The sequence below is a fragment of the Hippocampus bargibanti genome, linkage group LG20 (genome assembly GCF_051943395.1).
Source record: "Hippocampus bargibanti isolate YZ-2025 linkage group LG20, ASM5194339v1, whole genome shotgun sequence".
NCBI lineage: Eukaryota > Metazoa > Chordata > Actinopteri > Syngnathiformes > Syngnathidae > Hippocampus > Hippocampus bargibanti.
The window spans coordinates 12,288,998-12,305,595 of NC_142753.1; the positions used below are offsets into that span (position 1 = coordinate 12,288,998).

Below are 16,598 nucleotides of genomic sequence, written 5' to 3' on the forward strand. Positions count from 1 at the left end.
GCTGCCCAGACAGGTTCAGACAAACTCAGGTCTTTTTATGTGGATGTGCAACCAAAAATATAGCCCTCGGAAAAGTGCAGTTATCTTAACCTATTCACTGCCAGACGTGCAAAAATGGGTTTTTGTCATTGTCACTTGAATTCCAGGACCCATAGAATATTGAGTTTTTGGACGACATAAACATTCAGTACATGGTTAGAAACCTTACTTTCTTCTTTCATCAGAAAAAACATATATTTGCTATCTATTATTATTATTATTATTATTATTATTATTAGCTGGCTGGATGGCTATCAGGCTAGCTATCTATTAGCTATCCAATGGCTATTTGGCTGGCTATCTAATAGCCATAATCTATTAGCTGACTAGCTGGCTGGATAGCTAATAGCTAGCCAGCTATTAGCTATCTAGCTATCTAATAGCCATCAGTAGCTATTAGCTATCTAGCTAGCCTTCTATCTATTTGAGTTACTTTCGGGTTGAGTGAACACTGGTGCGTGTGATTGCCGCTGCTCACCCACAGAAAAACTTATCCTGTGACTGTAAAGTGTCCTTGAGAGTTTTGAAAGGTGCTTATAAATGAAACAGATTATTATTATCATTTACATGAGATGAGCAGGAGAAAATGAAAAGTGGAGCTTGTTGCTCTGATCTAACAGACATTCCTTTCCTTGCCACACATGCCCCAACCGGGTTGTGTTTGTTCATGCTTTTGTTGCAGCGCCACGAGCGTTTCCGAGCCACGCCCCGTGCGTGCCTGACACTGTCAAGTGAATGCGAGTGACCCGCGGTTACAAATGGCATTCCAAAATGGCTGACAGAGGTTTAAGGAAATGTTTTCTCCAGTGGACTTCAGAGTAAGGCGCAGCTATCAATGCAAACAACTCATCTAGCTTTTCAAGCGCTTGTGTGCTCTTTTGCGCTATCTCAGGGGCCTCCCTCGCCGCCGTGCCCAACGGGTGAGTCATCAACAGGACAGGAAAGAATGTGCTGTGGTACACCAGAGCAAGCATGGCGAAAGGAGCACTGAATCCCCACGCTGGTGCTTGGACTCAAAACACAGACATCATAGTAACAACACACTTGGAGCACCAAAGAGCGTTTGCGCTCTCACGTTACGGTGAGGCTGAGTCACATCATCGTTAAAGGAGCTCCTTACATAACACGTTCTATTTAAAAAAAAAAAAATCTCTCACATAACTTGATATTCGGCAGGGCTCTCCCCATGCATCTTTCAATTTTTACTTCATTTTGCCAACTTCAGAACTTGAACTTAAGCTATGCCTATTTTGAGTCCTTCGACGGAGCAATCGGTGATTTGTAAACTATCTGGCGATCCCTTCAGAGTAGATTTGAGACTAGAACTAGTGTCTCCTCCATTTTTTTTTACTCACATCCCCCTTTTTCCTTCTTCTCTCTCGTCTTCTGTCTCGGTTTATTTTCTATTGCCGGGTGGATGAAGCCTGAAGACAAAAAAAAAAAAAAAAAAAAATCGGGTCATAAGTACAATGTAAAACAAAAACGTGAACAATCTGAAATGTCATTGCGGCTTATCAGCAACTGGTAAACCTACGTTATCCCCAAATGTGTCAATCATTAATGGCACCAACCATTGTAAATGATCCGTTAACGGCGCAAAGAGGTTGTGTCATCGGCAAAGTCACAAGGTAGACGTGAGGGAAGAATGGTGTCTGTCAAGGTGAACCAAAATGATGGTTTTTGGTTTGTTTTGTTTTTTAAAATAAAATGGCTGAAAGGAAAGAGGAGTCAATGCCAATGCAACCGGCTGAATGAATGAACGCTATTCATAACTTTTGCAGTAATTCCTGTAATATTTTTCGTTATGTCATGTAAAAACAGATTGCAAATTTTCCCATCCGGGCTGTCTTGCGGGAAGTTGACATGAAGAAAGTTTCAACCTGAGAAAACGTCAGACTGGACTTTCCAGTCGTGAGCGAGAGTGACGTAAACAGAAGTTGGTTCGCAACTACCACATTGACGTTTGAGCAAATATGTGATTGACACAGAATGTCATTGTCGAGGATAAAGACTGTCAATGGCACTTACACTGGATATAAACGATATTGAATCAATTCTAAAATGGCTATACCTTTCAGTATGAGCTGCTGTCAATCAGACAAGCGGGATCGCCCCGAGTGGATTAGCATCAAAATGGACTGCAAAGAAGTCCTTGCAAACGGATGACATTTCCCCCCGGTAAACCTCCACAATCTTCCGGCAAAGCTTCTTACGGGAATTATCCGATGAAAATTGCATCCGCTCCTGTGATGATCAGACTGTGAGAGTAAAGTTGCTTTAAACCGATTTACAAGCACCCAAAATTTGTGAGAAAACCCACAACAGCTGTTTTGTGGAAAACATATGGTGGCAGCAGCACTAAGCAGCCCTTATCTGACCTTGTGACATCATGTCCACATAGTGTAGGCATATTTTTAACAACATGCTTGATTTTAAAAGCCTGTGATGGTTGAATGCAGAAAGACATTATCATCTTGCAATCGTTTGCAGTCTATGTCATTGAGGATAACTTGCATGAACTCAAAAAGCAACATCGAGTATTAAGTACGTACTTGTTCTGAGGGCATCTTTTATTTTGATTTTGATAAAAAGTGGTGCATACACAGCGATACAAAAAGCGAAAAATGTGACTACTATACGATAATAAAAATATTTTGTAATAATTTATTTTTGTTTACTTTTCACCACCCAACAGTAACTGGACAATTGTAGACAGGCATCGATGTCGACTACCTAAATTAACTAATACATGTACAGTACTGTAAACATTTTTGAATAGAAGATAAACTCCACAGGTGTCTAGTTTAAAACGTTCGGTTCCCACAGCGACCTGGCAACGCTGCAATTCGTCGATAGACAGAGAAAGAGTCCGATTTTCCTGACTTGATCGTCGAACCGGAGCGCTCAAAGGATTGCTAGAAATCAAATAAATTCCGCATTTCAATGCTGTATTTCTTTCAGGCACTTGGTTGGCCGACAGATGTCACGACTGTCTCAGTCGTTCCATCGAGAGCGGAAACCCCGATGGCGACGCGGCGATATTCAATAAGGAGATAGCTACCTGAGTTGGGGGAGTTCGTGAGGAAAAACCAGGTAAAAATATCCGCGTCGCATCCAGGTTGCAGAGAGGTGACCTACCTGTCCAGGAAGTCTTCCTGATTCCTTGCTTCGTTGCTCGAAAACTATGGAAAGAGGCGGGGTTGAGCAGGGTTGGGTTGAATGGCAGTTATTTTAGCCAATCACAAGTCGGTATCAAGAAACCGGGAGGTGAAACAGGAAGTTTAAAAAAAACAGACCATTTCAATGACGTGGACACAATGGCGTAGAAAAAGGTAAACGTTGAGCCTCGAAACAATGAACATTCGAGTTCTGTCAAGGGACAGAAAATAAATAACAATGTGGAGGTTAGCAAACTACATTACCCATTGGTTCTACTTAAATAGAAGGTCGGATACGTTTCGAAAAAAAAACAAGTAAAAATGAATTGTACCGTTAATGTACTTTGTTGTTTTCCAGCCACGTGTAAAGTACCTGCAAGTGATACTGTGACACGTTAGACAAGAAAGTACTATTTTCAAATAGTGGTGGTAAACGTGAAAAACTACTACAGCACTAAAGTACAGTCATGTCGTATTTGCACTTAATGCAACTGCAATGTCAACTGCAATGACATTAATGTCACTATTTCTCTTGAGTCCATTTATGCTAATAATCACTTGACATGTTTGTAATCTGTTTATTTTAATGACAGTGATTGTGTGGTATATCTCTGTGAGAAGAAAACGTATACTTTCCATAGCTTCACGAAGTTACGTAACAGATTGTTTAGACAGTCTACACAGTAAATGGCGGTTTCAACTGTACTCAAGTGGGAAATTTCTGTTTGCAGTGCACAAGAATAAGCAGATGGGGGTGAAATGCTTCTGACGAGTACCTGCACACCGAAACGCTGACTATCCCCTTGCTGTTTCAGGTTTTGTTTATCCAACAAAAGAAATTTCCCTCTTGGTTGTTCCTTTAGCAAAAATCAGGTTGGATAATTAACATTCTAAGGGAGGAGAACGTTTAGGAGAGTGTTCAAGTGTTTGCAGAAACCTGCTGTGATTCAATGTTTAGAATTTAACAGTATTTTACATTGCATGCATGGGCTCTCATTTGAAATATATGCAATATACCATATGGTGTCAATGATGAAGGTTTCGAAAATAAAGAGAGATTATTTTCAGGTGCCATATCATTTAAGAACAATACATTTCCTTGTGCACAAACTAAACAATGTGATTTTGGCACGCGCACACATTTTGAACCACACCTGTCATGTATTCAGATACGACAAGGCCTCCTATTAAGACCACAGTGACTTTTGAACAGTTTAACGTTGTGCAATTTGAAAAGCGAAAGAAGAGGCAGAGTGGGTCATTAATAAACTAACACAACGAAAGCAGATTCCAGAATAGCAATTATTTCCATCTGCTATATCGCATTTCCGTCTATTAAATGTTTATGTAGTCCTAAAAGTCAATATTCTGTGGGTCCTAGAATTTAATTGACAAAAAAAGACAAAACCCCTGGCACTGGAATGAACACATTTGTGTACTTTTCTGGCAATGAATGAGTTAATACCATGCGGCCTCCTCCTTTTTTTGTCATCATAGGCCCCCCCCCCTCCCTTCTATCCTTTCAACATGGCAATGGCGCATTGTAATGATTTCCAGATGCAGAAGTCCATCTTGCGTTCTCCCCTTCTGCATTCTCACAGAGACTGAAGTTGTTGTTGCGATGTCGCCCCCGCCCCCCCCCCCCCCCCCCCCCCCCCCCCCCCCCCCCCCCCCCCCCCCCCCCCCCCCCCCCGTTTACGCTCCCTTCAACATATTTGCCTCGGGAGGTCAAGCATGCGGGGACTTGAGTTGAATGGAATGCAAAAAAGAAATTCATTCCCCATCTTGTTTTTTTGTATGTAAAAGGAGGACTTTCTTGTTCGTTTTGTTGTCCACACTGTATGGTGAGAATTTTCTTCGCATGACCCCCTGGAATGAAAGCCAGCTGGATAGAAATGGGAAGATGGAGGTTTGCCTTTTTCCTGTCCCCGTGTCCCCCCCGCACTTCCTCCACCTTTATACAAACTACATGAATACTTTGCAAGACATTTTATGGCAGTTTGAATGCATAATGAAGACAATTTCACAAATATTACAATTGAGTTTGTGAATCTAGGTCAGTCTTTCCAATGGCGTTTCGATTAATCGAGAAGGTCTTGCAGGCCGAACTTCCTCACCACTATTGGCTGTGTCCCAATATTTTTTTAAGTGTGTACGGCGCCTTTCTCAGCATGAGTGACAGACAAGGAAAGAGTTTTTTTGGGCTTCCCCCTTTAAGTGCATAAACACGCTCGCTTCACCACACACATAAGTCCCAGTGCAAAGCGCTTAATGATCCCACCAGCTGTTGCTCTTGTAAACACATGGGCCCACCACCTCCTCACTGCCTCTTATGTTTCCTTTTCACCGGTGCGGAACCGATGCAAAAAATGTGAACGATTCAGTCGGCTTTGTCAGATAACGTAAGGATGTGTGTCAAGAAAGTACTGTTTTTTTTCCCGGTGTATAACATTTAGTAAAATATACGGTCTACTCTATAAAGGCATGTACATGTACAACTGGAGAGAATACTACATATGTTACTACAAAAAATGTATGTACTGTTGTTCGTAACTTGAATGTTCGTAAGTAGGGGAGGCGTCTGTATTATATTTGGACAACAATTTTAATTCATTGAAGGTCGCCTGATAGTTCGCTGCGCCTTATATATGGAAAAAGTTAATTCAAAAATACACCATTCAATGGGGACGCGCCTTAAACTCGGTAGATGCTGCAGGAACAAAGATACCATTCATCTTCCTTTTGAGACACGAAGAACGACAATTTGTTTTCATGTCCGTCCCAAATGGATGGACTCTTTGGTGAGGGTCAGACCCACGGAGGGGAAAGTGTTGATTGCAATCTGATTTACAAGCGGATGCACGTTTCTACAAGGGCACCTTCGCTTTGGAGACAGTCAGTCAGACGTTTTGGGGAGTATGCACATAAACAATGTAGAAACGAGACAAGTGTTTGTGTTTTTTGTAGTCTCGCCCCCGAGATTTAGATAGTTGCTGATGTAGCTGCAGGCTGACCCGGTGCAGGCACGGTGGCAGACAGCTCAGTGCGGGGTCCTAACGGCTGACGACTACGCCAGCTTCTTTTTTGAATCTGGGTCAGACTCCAGAACACTTTTCCTTCCTTCCTCCTTGCATCCCTTTGACTCCTTTACAATTTATAGCCGTGCATGGTTCATTTTATGTTCCCAGTTCCAAAGAGCGCCCCTGACCCATCCCCCCTCCCTCTCCATGCTTCCCCTAATGAAATACATCAATGCTAAGCCATCGTCTTTGAGCTATAACGCAAACCAGGCAACCAGTCATGGTGGCTAATGTCTTCTTACACCCTGTGTGTGTGTTCCGCAGTCGCAAAATGTCTAGAGTGAGGGGGGTGGATAATGGGAATCCATGAGAAAAATTGCCAGACAGGAAATGACTCCTAGAAAATAGGGGCTTCCCAACGGGTTGCCTTTTGCTGTCTGTCATATACAGACCCTGACTCAAAGTGAGCTCCCATTTCAGACTGAAGTCTTCCAAGCGGTGAGAGAGTGAGAACAAGGCCCATCAAGGGTGATTTGGAGGTTTTGTTGATGAAAAGTCATTCAATCCGAGCTGCCTCTGGGAGTCATTTGAGCAGTTGACCCTCAGCTGCTCGCCTCTTGACTGGTACTCGTAAGAGGGAGCACGTAACCCCTACTCTGGCTTCCCTTCACATTTGAGAGTCATTTTCAAGATCTTATTTGTCTTCAAATCTATAAATGGCCACACTCCTCCCTACCTCTCCGAGCTCATCCACCCCTACACACCTTCCCGGTGCCTCAGGTCTACAGACCAGCTATTATTAGATGTGCCAAAAACTAAACGCAGGCTCAGAGGTCTGCGACCTGAATCCGTTTGCAAATGTGAACCATGTGTGCACTTCATTGTAAGGTGTACTAATGAAAAGACACTAGAAGAACTACAGTCAGTCCTTTTCAGTCCTTTCATGTAAAAATACAAAAACAGGAAATGAACACTGTTGGGATTGTTCAGTTTTGCTGCGTCCATTTTGCTGATCGACTGTCTGCGCACAGCTCAGGAAATTCAGTCAAATTCTCTCTCGCGCCACCCCGCAAACTTCACGAGCTAGCTTGTCACAGTTGCAGAGGAGGGACTAAATTGGACCAGTGCGCGAGTCTGTATGTGCGTGGGTAATTCACAGCAGATGACCGGTTGAGGGGATGGAGGTTCACTGGGGATGTGAACGTTTCTGCAGACGCCTCAAATACATTTAAGCTACGGAGTGACGGAGCCTCTGCCCGGCGCATGAGTGCGGATGCGATTGGGCTTAATAAAGTGGACCCGAATGCCGCACCGGTGTCACCAGTGGCGTGGGAATGGGCACCGACTATTTCCTGGCAGGGATCTGCGTGGTCCTGCTGTGGCTCCGTGGTTTTGCCTCGCCGGGAGTTTGTCCCGACCGCTGTGACTGCCAGCAATCACGGCGTCTCACGTGCGCCAACAGAGGTTTACGCTTTGTGCCCCCCCAGAGCAGCGACCAGGAGGAGGTTCTGGTCTTGAGTCTTGGGGGCAATTTCATTGGAAACATCTCTGCAGTCGACCTGGGAAGCTTCAAAGGTTTAGTACGCTTGGAGTTGCAGTTCAATCGAATCCAAAGCATCCATCATAGAGCATTTGAGAAACTGTACCATTTGGAGGAGCTCTACTTGGGACATAATCATTTATCTGACATTCAAACTGGGACTCTGCGACCCTTGAAGAAGCTGACGGTCCTTTACGGGAATAATAATGACATCAGTGAAATAACGCCGGGGGTTTTTGACACTTTGGACCATCTTGTTAAGTTGCGCTTGGATGGCAATAAACTTCAAAGTTTGCAGGATTTAATATTTAAAGACTTGGATCATCTGCGCTATCTTCATCTGGAGTCGAATCAGCTGCAAGACATTCACAGAAATGCCTTTTCTAAACTTACCAACCTGCGCTTTCTCAACCTGTCCCGAAATAAGCTGCCCGCCCTGCGTGGTGCTCTCACCTTTGCGCATCTCACGGCCTTGACAACTTTACTGCTGTCTGAAAATGAGATCCAACACGTCGCCAATAAAGTTTTCCACAATCTTCAAAAACTTTCCACATTATCTCTCTGTAACAACAGGATAACTCGTCTGCATAGGGGTACTCTACTCGGTTTATCAAACCTCAAAGAGTTCATGATAGATGGGAATAAACTGGAGGACATCCCGGCTGGGCTTCTGGATCCTCTGGAGCTTGTGGAGCATTTGGATTTTAGCCGCAACCGGATCTCTCGTGTTGACTCTTTAGCATTTATTCACCTAAAACATCTCAGGGTTCTGAAGCTAAGGAATAACGTCTTAACAAGTCTACCTGGGGACATTTTCATGCTAAATAACTTTCTTCGCGCCCTGGATCTCCATGGGAACAAGTGGAGCTGTGACTGTCGCCTCAAGGAACTGAAAAGATGGATGTCGGCAACACGTTCTCAAGGCCAACTCTTTGATGTGTTTGTACGGTGTCATCACCCAGCAGCCCTGAGAGGCCTCACCTTGGACCACATCAACAGTTCCCAGTTACAGACTATTGGGAAGTGGAGCCATTTGTGCAAGACCCACGTCAAGGAGAACCGGGGAGCTGACATTTGGCGGGAAGAAAGCGGAAGAGATGATGCAAAGCAACAAAAGCGGGATAAGATGAGACAAGGAAAAGGGATACAAGAAGACCAAAGTGGGACAGAAATGCCACTGTTGGTTCAGTCGTTGAAAAAGGACTCCCATCCATCCAAGTCGCCAACTGAGATACTTCGAAAAAGGGCCAACGTTGGTGGGAAACTCTCCAGAACCAAACCAGAGAAGCACAAGACCACTCCAAGTCTCAATAGGACCGAGGAAAGCACCTCCACTTCTGTCATCCCATCTGTCGAAATGTTTGATCTTCTGAGGATGGATCACCAGGAGCCCCCATCGATCATCACCGATCCGTGCGCATTCAACCGCCACTTCATCACGAATGTGTCCATGGACCAGGTCACGAGCACGACAGTCACAGTCTCTTGGGCAACACCAGGACTCATTCCAGTGCTGGACGAGGTGCACTACCGGATTATGTTTGACCGGTTTGGGACGTCCGACCGGTTTCCACGTTACGTTTACACCCCTAAATCAAGCCGGTCAGTGACCCTGCGGGAGCTGCGCCCGGATGTCACCTACATGGTGTGCGTGGAAAGCGTCGTTTCCGGTTCGGTGTGTCAAGTGGCGCCCCGCGATCACTGCGCAGGTCTGGTCACACTTTCGGAGGATTCGGTCTTGACCACCAACCTCCAGCTGGTGACGGTGCTGACCTTGGCCGGGAATACCGTGCTGGTCCTCATCCTGGGATTGGTCTGGCTGGGCCGGAGTCTCAAGAAGAGGATGCAGAGGAGGAAGTCGGCAGTTCATGTGCGCCACATGTACTCCACCAGAAGACCTTTTCGGGCCAACGTAGCAAATACCGCGTCCACCGATTTTACCAGCTACCACAACAGTCGCCCGGCCCGACTGGTACCTCCAGTACTGGGAGACCTCATCGAATTCCCTGGTGACCGTGTTCATGATACCGGTTCTTCTCTCAGAGACATTGACCTGCCCAGATTCTCCGATTAGGATTGTAAAGTAGCATATTTTACGGTGTATAAAATGTGTATCGGCCTTCATTTTCTTCCAAATGTGACCCTGCTCCTTACGCCCAGAAGGAAGACAAACTCCCTCCACAAAACACTGCCTCTTTTCGATTCGTGCCTTTCATTTTTTACCACCTGCTTTTATTTTGAAATGTTTTTAATGCGAGTGTGTGAGCATGAATGACATGTCACTGATTTCAACTGTGGTGCTAGTTTTCAGTTTTACAGACGTTCTAATGTCCATTTGTCTGTTTTCTTATTTTACAATGTTTTTTTTCTACTTTTTTTGTGTTGCATTAAAGAGATCTTCAGAACAATTTTGTCCCTTGCGGATGGAATTTTATTTCTGTGCTGAAATGCAACCTAGCTTGATGATGAAGTCATTCGATTTTTTATTGATTTCTTTTTTGTGTGCAATTTGGTCAACGTGTTGTGAATTAGCAGGTGTTCATTAAAAAAAAATGGATAATAGTAATATGATTTCAAGAGATTTCATGAAAATAAAAACTTGTGGTGACTGTAAACTCCTTGACAGTTTTGAAAGGCGCTTATAAATGAAATGTATTTTTATTATTCTTATTATTAGCATAAATGCACAAACCGTGTTGCAGAAAAGCAAGAAATGGTCACTAGAGGGCGCCAATCGGCCACTCATGAGTACAGTATCCAGCAATGCTCAACAAGAATAACAAAAAAGCAGAATAAGATTGTTTATTTCATTTTTGTTTTTATTATTAATATCATAGATGTACAGTCACCGTCTTTAAAGTACAAAAAGACAATCTCAAGTGCAAATTAAATTATGTTAACAGGGATTGAGCTTTACAGAAAGTTATTTCAAAAGTGCCTGCAAGGAAATATTGCATCATGAAAATGGCTTCCGAACCTATTGATTTAAAATTAGGACACTTGTATCTGAAAAGGTGTTTTTATTCTGCAATTGTAGAAAAATATATAGGCATCATTTCCTTTAGAAGGATGCCTCTGCTTTGAGGAAAAGGCAAAAAAGGTGCACATTTGCATAATATTTATGCTCTGTTAAAAATAGGAGCATTTAAAATTAGTGCAAGATAAACGAGCAAGGCCAAACGAAATGAGCGTCCCTAAATTAGCGGCCAGAAAAAAAACAAGCTTTTACACAAGGCATTTTATGCACCATTTGAAAAACGGATAGAGATATTGATGTTAAAGGACAACCGACACCTCCGAACAATTTGCGTCGCGGAGGGAACGCCCCTGACTGAGAAAACGACACACAATGCATTTTGGGTACTTTTTTTTCATCTGTAAATACCGTGTTGTTGGCGAAATTAGAAGGAAAACGACATTAATAACGCCACGGTGAATCGTTGTGTGTGGCAGCTAATTGCGGTAACACGCATAAAGTAGGTATAAGTCAGCCCATTTCCAAAGGAGCTTGTGCGCCATCTTGTGCATTTTCTGGGCACTACATTGGAGTCCAGACGGCTGGAATTGATCCGGAAGGACTTCTTGAATCGATTTATGCTTTTCTCTTCAGAACTATTTCAATCCTATTCATCACTGGATGAGTAACAAGAAAGCATTTTCTCTCAATCTGAAGCCATTGTTTTGATTCTGGAGCAAGGCAGTGTGTGACCAATAGTGACATCACGAACAAGGGGGCGGGACTTTCTGAATCTCACCAGTTCCGAGCTCATTTTGTGGCAGTTTGGGGACACCTTTTTATTGGTGTTTTGCATTTGACTAAAAATATCAGCCTGCATGTTTTGGCTATTTTAGATGCCATCAAACGTTTTTCTGATGTCAGTTAGGAAACAAAAAAATGGTGTCGGTTGTCCTTTAACACTGAAAATAAAAAAAAATGAGAATAATAATCCAGTCTGATCTTTAGCATCCAGGTTTGGCCTGTCTCACCGAGGACGCGGTGATGCCGTTGCGTTGGATGGCCTGCCGGTGACACGCCGAATCGACAGGGGTGGGACTTCCTCCCGGACTCACGTAGACAGCCGTCAATCAAAGTCACTTGATCCTTCGCTGGTTGTCCTGCGGACTCTCGGCCGTGCTCCTGTGTGGCGCATGCGCAAGCAGTCAACAAAAGCCTTGCATTGCAGATGAAAGTCCAAGATGGCGGCCAAGTAGGAAGGCGTCAGCAAGTGCTCTCAAAAGCCTTGCTTATTTTTTGGTTGTTTTTGTGTTTTCTTTTGTCACTTTGTGTTGTTGTGCTCCGTATGGAATATACGGATTGTTTTTATTGCTTTCTATTTGCTATCTATAAGCTAACTGGCTGGCTATCTAGCTAGCTATCTGGCTAACTATCTATTAGCTTGCTAGCTTTCTATCTATTTGAGTTATTCCGGGTTGAGTGAACGCTGGCGCATGTGGCTGCCGCTGCTCACCCACAGAGAAACTGATCCTGTTACTGTAAAAAAAACAACCTTTGAAATGGAATGGATGATGAAATGTGTGACATTGCGGTGCGATGGAGTTGCGACTTACTGTTGTACACGTGTGTTTCTCTCTGCCGAGCTGTGACAGGGCAGTCCTTGTGGGTGAGGAGAATCTGTTTCAGCTGAGCGACCTCCGACCTCAGCGACGTCACCTCATCCTGCGGGGCAGAAGAAGCAAATCCATCTGGAAACACGTCGGCGCAACATGTCCGAAAGCCTCGCTTGCCACCTGCAGCTGAAGGTTGGCGTGCGTCAGCTCCTCGGCTTTCTTCTCCAGAGACGACACCCACAATTTGCGCTTTTGTCTGCAGCGCGTGGCGGCCGCCCGATTGCGTTCCAGGAACTTTTGCCTGCGCTCGTCGGGGTCCTGCTCGCCGGTCCTCCTCCGCCGATGGCAGCTTCCGCCTCCCTGCGGTGCACGCTGGCAGCGCGGTGATTGGCACGGCTGCGCGACCGTCGCTACCTACGGGAGCATGGCGAGATCTCAATGATGAGCTGAAGAAGCCCGCCGGCGTTGAAGAAGCGTCACACCTGCGCAGGTACGGACGGAGGAGGTGCGGGGGGTGACCCTCGGGGGGGGTGGGCGGGGGGCGATGGGTGAGAGTGGCGCTGGGCGTTTCCCAGAAGCTGAGGATGGCTCCGCTGGCATGGCTGCTGATGGTAGGCGAGATGAGGATGATTGGGGAGGTGATGAGGGTGTTGCAGTGGAGGAGCCTGGTGGCGCTGTGATACGATCTCCATCATTGCGCCCGTGGGATTGTTTACGGGCGCCATTAACGGCTGCTGATGCTGGTAGGGATGTCCCATCATCTGCTTGCACCTCTAAATGGAAGCAGAACATTTGGAATGTCAAACAAAAAGTCCAAGTCAGCTTTCTTGTCAAATATGCTCATATGCATGACATACAGCACAGATGAAATTACTGTCCTCTCGGACCCAGCATCAATGACCGACGCACAAAAATTTCAAAAACACCGTTAGCTATCTATTGGCTAGCTAGCTTTCTATCATTTTACTTGTTACTTCCGGGTTGAGTGAACGCTGGCGCGTGTGGCTGCCCCTGCTCACCCACAGAAAAACCGATCCTGTGACTGTAAAGTGACTGTATATACCATATAATTTAGGAATTAACTCTTTTTTTTTTGTGATGATGATTCTGATGAAATAAGAGACTCAAAGGTTTCCTAAACTGAATTGAATATTTATGTAGTCCTAAAAGTCAATATTCTGCGGTTCCCTGCAATTCCAGTGAAAATGACAAAAACCCTGGCACTGGAATGGACACATTTTTGCACATGGCCTGGCAGTGAATGAGTTAAGATTCTTCCATGAAACAAAATCAAAGAACACCCTCGTTTTTAAAAAGTTGAAAACAAATGGAGTTGAATTCCTGCGGTCGGCGGTTGACAAATGGGAATAACTTGCATGTTTGGCTGGCTAATTAAAACCCCATTTCAGCTTTTTCTTGCACTTGGACAAAGGAGGAGAATGAGTGTGTGAGAGCGCTCCAGAGAGAGAGAGAGAGAGAGAGGAAGGGAAAGGGGGAGGGATCATGTTTGCAGCATGACATCACCCCCCCCCCCCCCTCCATGGCAATATTGCTATCTGCTCCAAGTTACACAATATTTCTTTGAGAGGCAAGCTCACCCCCCAACTTCAACCATCCATAGACAAGGGGGGAAAAAGGAGCACATTGAACGGCTGCCAAGGATGAGATCACTCAGCTGTCTGTGCCAGCTTTGCCAGACACGCACGTACGGAGAGAACAGGACGGGGCACGAGTATTTCAGCTCTGTTTACTACATAGAAACACTCTTGACGGTGAGGCCTGTGATGACATCATAGATCTCCTTGGCCTGGATGGATATTTCTGACCGAAGGGCATCGGCGAAGAAAGACAGAAAAGTGGACCTGAAGCACACCTTTAACTTGACCCTATCCCCCGATTTTAGGAAAATTACCGTATTTTCCGGTGTATAAGGTGCACCCAAAAGCCTTGCTTTTCTTCCAAAGATGACCTCGCGTCAAGTCATATTAAGCCACAACAGGTCTCGCAACTGTCAGCACTTCCCCCTGTGGAAGAAGTAGTGTGTAACCTTCGATGAAAAGGTTTCTTCAGCCGTCATCTGTACTTTTTTGAAGGTGTCGGACGTTTCGCTTCTTATCCAAGAAACTCAAGTCTTACTGGTAGTTTAGGCCCGTCACATATATCTCCCTACTGTCCGGACATCTCTTATTTTATGTAAGACAGACAGGTTGCGACATCGCTATAAGGAAACCGACAAAGAATGTGTCACGTTCCGGGTTGCATTCTTACTTTGCTCCTCAGCAATCGAGTTTTATGGGGCCTGATGTTCCTAGCAGAGTAGAAAGGGAGTGATCTGCATACGCGCGAAAGGAAATAGTTCCTTGATAGGTGACTGTTCAGTACCTGAGGCGAGGAACAGGACGGGTTGTTTATGGGGCCCGGTATTCCCATGATACAAGACATCTGCTTCTCCATCTGAAGAAGAAATAAAAGACGTTGTCCTCCCTGCAAGGTCACATCCATTTGTTTCTTTGACACATTTGCTCATTCATTCTCAAGACAGAAATCCTTTTTTTTTCTGTCGGCAGTGCCTGAAATAACGTCTGCCCGGACTCCCGGGGCGTGGAACTTTTACGTTGGGCGTACAACTTACAAAACGTCTCCGTCCGGGTGGCCGACAACTTTTTTTGGAAAAAAAATGGTATCTATTTTTTTTTCAAATCAAACGTTTGCTTTATTCAATAAAGCAAACGTTTGAACAAAGATCTCGAAATGGATTTTGAAATCTTCATTCTGGAAATTTCGGAATGTTAGTTCATTAGTCAATTTGCATAGTCGGCACGGCAGCCAATCACAAGTCAGCTTCGTGCTCCCGGACTTTCCTGAGCGTTATAAGGTCGTGCTTTTGCATCTCATTTTCCAAAGTAGATGCACAGAAGAAACATTCAAAAGAAGCTAACAACATTTACAAAACATAAACGTACATTATTCCGTGACTGTAACATGTCCTTTTTTTGCGATTAGTCGTCTTATTGTGTTTCAAGTTGTGAAAAATGGGGCTTTTCAGAGTTGTCTGCCCTGGTGTCCGCTAACTTTTTTGCCTGAGTGTCGGCCATGAATATTTGGAGCGCAAGGGCACGTGGGCCACGTTGTACCTGCCCTGCGGATTGTGTGTCATGGGATAAGAATCATATGACTGGCGTGTAGGTCAGAGACGAAACACGGAGCCGCTGGCCGCGCCTGAACTTACCGACATGTGCTGAGCAGATGCCCCTTGCATGGCGGGGTCGGGCAGGGTGCCGGGCAGCGAGGCTGCCAGTGGTTGACGCTGTCTGTTGCGTATGTGGAGGAGGGAGGAGGGCGGACCAGGAACGGGTCTGTTGTCAACCAGAGAGAGGCGGGGGGGGCAATGAGAGTGGGGCCGGAGGGGGGGCGCCGGCGGTTCATGTTTCGCTAATGCGGCTTAGAGACGGAGGTGCAAATTGACAGTTAAATCCAGGTTGGAATGGCACAGGCAGCTGAGATAAAATCGGGACAGGTACCGGAAGAGTATAAGGCATGCCCCCAATGAATGGTGTATTTTCATTTTTGTTTCCATATATAAGACTATAAGAATAATAATACATTTCATTTCTAAGCGCCTTTCAAAACTCTCAAGGTCACTTTACAGTCACAGGATAAGTTTTTCTGTGGGTGAGCAGCGGCGCCAGCGTTCAATCAACCCGGAAGTACTGTAACTCAAAAAGATAGAAAGCGAGCTAGCTAGCTAATAGAAAGCTACTAAAGATAAAACAGTATTTATAACCGCCTGACAAAACTCTCAAGGTCACTTTACAGTCACAGGACAAGTTAGATAACTAGCTAGCTAATAGCTAGCTGGCTAGCTAGATGTCTAGCTAATAGATAACTAGCTACATAGCTAGCCAATAGATAACTCGCTAGATAGCTAGCCAGATAGATAGCTATCTGTACAACTCTTTCAATCAACGGTTAGGAAGGAAAACTCTTGATAATTCTTCCGACTATAAGGCGCACCTTCAATGAATGAAGTTTTCTAAATATAATATGTAAATATATTGTCCGCTGTATAGTGGAGTATAAGTGGCACCCCCAATGAATGGTGTATTTTCAAACTTTTTTTCTTTTTATATAAGGCGCATCTTCAATGAATGAAACTAGTTTTCCAAATATAAATCGATATTTTTCTAAATACAGTATAAGGCACATCACGTCAGTGTGGGCGACGGAGGAAAATTAGAAGTGGAGCAATCACAGCAGGGGATGCTTCCATGT

General features: G+C 44.7%; 3 protein-coding genes and 1 long non-coding RNA gene across 7 annotated transcripts in view; 3 read left to right on the plus strand and 1 right to left on the minus strand.

Moving 5' to 3' along the window:
* On the plus strand, window positions 1-11,860 carry LOC148883291 (uncharacterized). 4 transcript variants are annotated; one of them, XR_016118621.1, is made up of 4 exons: window positions 1-1,120; window positions 3,001-3,132; window positions 3,929-4,012; window positions 11,722-11,851. It is a non-coding gene; the product is annotated as an uncharacterized LOC148883291 (long non-coding RNA). The 4 variants fall into 4 exon arrangements; XR_016118622.1 differs by lacking the exon at window positions 3,929-4,012 and having other exon boundaries at window positions 11,722-11,860; XR_016118620.1 differs by lacking the exon at window positions 11,722-11,851 and having other exon boundaries at window positions 3,001-3,371; window positions 3,929-4,262.
* tril (TLR4 interactor with leucine-rich repeats) lies at window positions 4,892-9,843 on the plus strand. The gene has a single exon (XM_089023312.1). It carries the CDS (start codon window positions 7,552-7,554, stop codon window positions 9,829-9,831), a length of 2,280 nt encoding a protein of 759 aa, XP_088879438.1. The 5' UTR covers window positions 4,892-7,551; the 3' UTR covers window positions 9,832-9,843.
* Window positions 11,756-16,598, minus strand: part of LOC148883293 (cyclic AMP-responsive element-binding protein 5-like) — a 10,123-nt gene continuing 5,280 nt past the window's right edge. The window contains 6 exon segments of the mRNA XM_089023313.1: window positions 11,756-11,895; window positions 12,327-12,435; window positions 12,507-12,740; window positions 12,809-13,099; window positions 14,709-14,780; window positions 15,556-15,682. Coding sequence (XP_088879439.1) covers window positions 11,840-11,895; window positions 12,327-12,435; window positions 12,507-12,740; window positions 12,809-13,099; window positions 14,709-14,780; window positions 15,556-15,682 — 889 coding nt within the window. The 3' untranslated portion in view covers window positions 11,756-11,839.
* Window positions 12,679-16,598, plus strand: part of LOC148883294 (juxtaposed with another zinc finger protein 1) — a 21,396-nt gene continuing 17,476 nt past the window's right edge. The window contains exon 1 of the mRNA XM_089023317.1: window positions 12,679-12,816. The gene's annotated coding sequence lies outside the window, so the exon portion shown is untranslated. The remainder of the gene's footprint in view (window positions 12,817-16,598) is intronic.

Excerpts from the sequence above, each read along its gene's own strand:
- tril (XM_089023312.1), top strand. The coding sequence starts at position 7,552 with ATGGGCACCGACTATTTCCTGGCAGGGATCTGCGTGGTCCTGCTGTGG.